General features: G+C 40.4%; 1 protein-coding gene across 1 annotated transcript; it reads left to right on the top strand.

Moving 5' to 3' along the window:
* The first annotated feature begins 365 nt into the window (after positions 1–365).
* On the top strand, positions 366–3,498 carry LOC143884277 (8-hydroxygeraniol dehydrogenase-like). The gene is made up of 5 exons (XM_077387751.1): positions 366–525; positions 1,282–1,395; positions 1,871–2,384; positions 2,658–2,811; positions 3,114–3,498. The coding sequence occupies exons 1-5, from the start codon at positions 428–430 to the stop codon at positions 3,311–3,313; spliced, it is 1,080 nt and encodes a 359-aa protein (XP_077243866.1). The 5' UTR covers positions 366–427; the 3' UTR covers positions 3,314–3,498.
* Positions 3,499–3,825: the final 327 nt, after the last annotated feature.

Genomic DNA, 3,825 nt, shown 5'->3' with positions numbered 1-3,825 from the left:
CCTTTGACAAATAAGTGGAGCGCATGTTTATCAAAACACTCGGCGCTGATATCATTTCCCTTTTTCATCTCATAGTATTTTCATGCATTTGACTGTAAATTTCTACTCGTAAAATTTGTCACATGAGACAAAATAAGTGGGCGCAAGCGGCGAAATGGAGGGTGTTAACAATATGCGAAGGTCATGAATCATGGTCTAAGGATGATTTGATCCGCTGGATGATTTTGAATTTTCTTAAGCAGCCACCATCCCTATGTCGAATATTAGTTATAATAATACATGATATTTTTATATATTTTTGTAATCGGACTGGGTGCGCTACTAGTCAAATCTGGGGTATTATATAGAGGCACCCCATCCTCTCTCATTTGTATAATCCATCCCCACTTTCTCCCTTTTGTTGAAGAAGAAAAAAGAGAGAATTAAGATGTCGAAATCATCAGAAGATGAACTCCCAACCAAGGCCTTCGGTTGGGCTGCAAAAGATGAGTCTGGGGTCCTCTCTCCATTTAAATTTTCTAGAAGGTATTGCTAATTTTTATTTTATTTTATTGAACAATTACTTTAATTAAGTTTTTTTTTGTTATTTTTTGGTGACGCCCTTTGATTTCCCTTTACAATCAATTAGTCTTGGTGGAGTTTTTGACATAACAATTGGTTTTGGGGTTTCGAACATTGTTCTTTTCGAGTTGGTGGTGATTGGAAAATCGTTTTCATCACAAAATCTGATTGGAAAATCGTTTTCATCACAATCTATCTCTCTCTACCATAGTTAGCACAACTCTGTTTTAAAGGGTGGTTTCATATGTCTACAAGATCAACGGTCTCGATTGCACATACAAAACCTTTGGCTTTTTGGAAAATTTTCAGATTTTATATATATTTGCCTAACGTGCCCTTAGCAGTTCGATTCATGACTAATTATTGTTAATCTTAATACTCAACGCTGTTGATCAAACATTAAAGTTCTGAAAAGTTTAAATGAAGGCGGGCCATTGATTTATTGAATAATTATGAACCCTTCGATTTCCATTTGAGGTGGTGGGCCATTGAATTATTTGAATTTTTCAATCTACTCGCCTCCCATCTCATTTAATAATCTTTTGGAGGGCTTCTATAATAGTTTTATGTGTCTCTATCACCTTAAGGGTAGGAGTAGGACCCACACAAAAATATCCTACTCCTACGGCAAAGTGCCAAGCAACATATATTTTCTCTGTTTATTAGATAAATATGACATTATTTGGGATAAGAACTGACGTGGGTTACGATGTTTTGCAGGGCTAATGGCGAGAATGACGTGACGTTGAAGATACTGTTTTGCGGGATATGCCACACGGACCTTCATTTTATCAAGAACGACTTTTTCATGACCCCATACCCTTGTGTCCCCGGGTCAGTCTGCTCTTCTTTAAATCCAACAAAATATTAATAATTCATTTATGGTGGGACCCATATAAATTTGGTTTGGCATCTGCTAGTCAGAGAAGAATATACCACAATTTCCATAATCTTAAGCTGACAACAATTTTCAGGGGTGCAACTCGGGTCAGGTCGGGTTCAGGTTAACCTAGGACCAAATAGAAAAATACAGTAAAAAAAAACATAGTCATGAGAAATCATGATAAAATTAGAGGACGAAGGGTCGGGTTCATGGTGGGTTGCATAAGACCTCAGCCTTAACCCAACCCAAAATTAAATCGGGCTGGCTTTTACTGAGCTTTTTGTGGCTTTTTTGTTTGAAAAACACTACTTTATGGCACCTTATCACAATGGTCTGCTTATCTGGCTGTTTGATTACACCAGAGACCCAACTTGTGCACCCCTACAACTTTTCCCCATGCGACTCACCCAAGTTCTCTCCATGCAGGCATGAGATCACCGGCATAGTGACCGAAGTAGGATGCAAGGTGAAGAAGTTCAAAGTGGGCGACAAGGCCGGAGTTGGGTGCCTTGTCAATTCATGCCGGGAGTGCGATGACTGCACCCAAGACCTAGAGAACTACTGTCCTAAAATGGTGCAAACCTACAGCTACCCTGATCACGATGGGACAATAACCAAAGGAGGATATTCTGATATACTAGTTGTCGACCAGCACTTTGCGGTGAAATTCCCGGAGAAACTACCCATGGACGGAGGCGCTCCACTATTGTGCGCCGGGATTACAGTGTACAGCCCATTGAAATTCTTCGGGCTAAACAAGCCCGGAACGCATCTTGGAGTAGTTGGCCTCGGTGGGCTCGGTCACGTGGCGGTCAAGTTTGCAAAGGCTTTTGGGCTGAAGGTTACAGTGATAAGCACTTCACCTAGCAAGGAGAAGGAGGCAATTGAGAAACTCGGTGCCGACGCGTTCCTGGTCAGCCGTGACCAGGAGAAAATGCAGGTAATGGTGATTAGATTTTTTTATTTCTTTTAATTTCTGAGTCAGTCATTGACTCGTCCGAGTTGACTCACTTATTCCAGTCCGAGTTACTACTTACTACTGTGCCAAAGTCAGCGGAGTAGTCCTTTGATTCTCTAGAGTTGGGATGACTCCATGACTCTCGTATACATGATCTTTTCAATGTGTACGAGCCATTCGATCAAGATCGGATGGATATGAAGTCTCTTAGAGGAAGATTAATTATGTTTTGGATTTGGTGTGGTGTATATATAGGCAGCGATGAGCACAATGGATGGAATCATAGATACAGTGGCTGCACATCACCCTCTGATGCCATTGCTCGGTCTACTCAAGTCTCATGGGAGGCTCATTCTTGTTGGTGCCACCGTACAACCGCTCGAGCTCCCTGTTTTCCCTCTACTCATGGGTATGTATTATTATACAATTGTGATGCCTCACCTTTGATTCATCCAAACTGTTAATTTGACATGCCTTTCTTTTGGTTCTGCCATCACCCAAAATTTAGGCCAATCATGCAATCCTAACGTCTAAATGTTAGGATTGGATGATTGGCATGGTATAATTTAGCCATAAAGGGTCAAAAGCAAGGCCTACAAAGTAGACGGTTGAGATCAATCAAATGGGAGATTCCATTATAGGCAAATTTCCATTCCTTATCATTAAAAGTTCTTAATCTTGATTTGTGACATTTTAATTCCGATTTTGCAGGGAGGAAGATTGTAGCTGGAACCGCCATCGGAGGAATGAAAGAGACACAAGAGATGATAGATTTTGCAGGGGAACACAATATAACAGCCGATATTGAGCTCGTTCCGATGGACTATGTGAACACGGCCTTGGAGCGCCTTGCGAAAAATGACATCAAATACCGATTTGTCCTCGACATCGGAAACACCTTAAAAGCTTAGCCAATCCAACGGCATCGAAGCATCCCCCCTGGCCTAAATCATGATCGTCTACTTTTTATTGTGTGACGTAGTTAATTATATGTTGATTTAAGAATTAGGGTTGCATATTGAGTTTCTCTCTACTGTATTTTCTCCCTCAGCAGTTGGAGTGTTTTGTCAAAATAAACATGCCAGGTTTTTGTCTATTTTGTGTGTTATATAAGAGGTTGTTATGCTCTAGTAACTACGCCATCAAACTAAGTTTGCTTCTCTTCTTATTCGACTATTGGGCTCGATTTTGAGTCCAATAATCAGTTTTGGACTCAAAATCAATTCTAAAATTCCAAAACGATTATGGTCGTATGATCATCCAATCAAACCCATCCAAAATCCAAAATGAACGGTGCCGTAGGAACATCCAATCGCAGAGCAATGTAGGCTACGAAATGGATTGAAGATTTGAACCAACGACGTGCTGCTAAATCAATTGAGCTAATCACTACATAAGTGTTCCAAATGTATGGTCATTAACT

Source organism: Tasmannia lanceolata, unplaced genomic scaffold (assembly GCF_043159265.1).
Source record: "Tasmannia lanceolata isolate RefF3 unplaced genomic scaffold, GAP_Taslan_0.1 ptg000008l, whole genome shotgun sequence".
NCBI lineage: Eukaryota > Viridiplantae > Streptophyta > Magnoliopsida > Canellales > Winteraceae > Tasmannia > Tasmannia lanceolata.
Note: the sequence above shows the minus strand (reverse complement) of the source record. Positions and strands in the feature narration are given on the sequence as shown.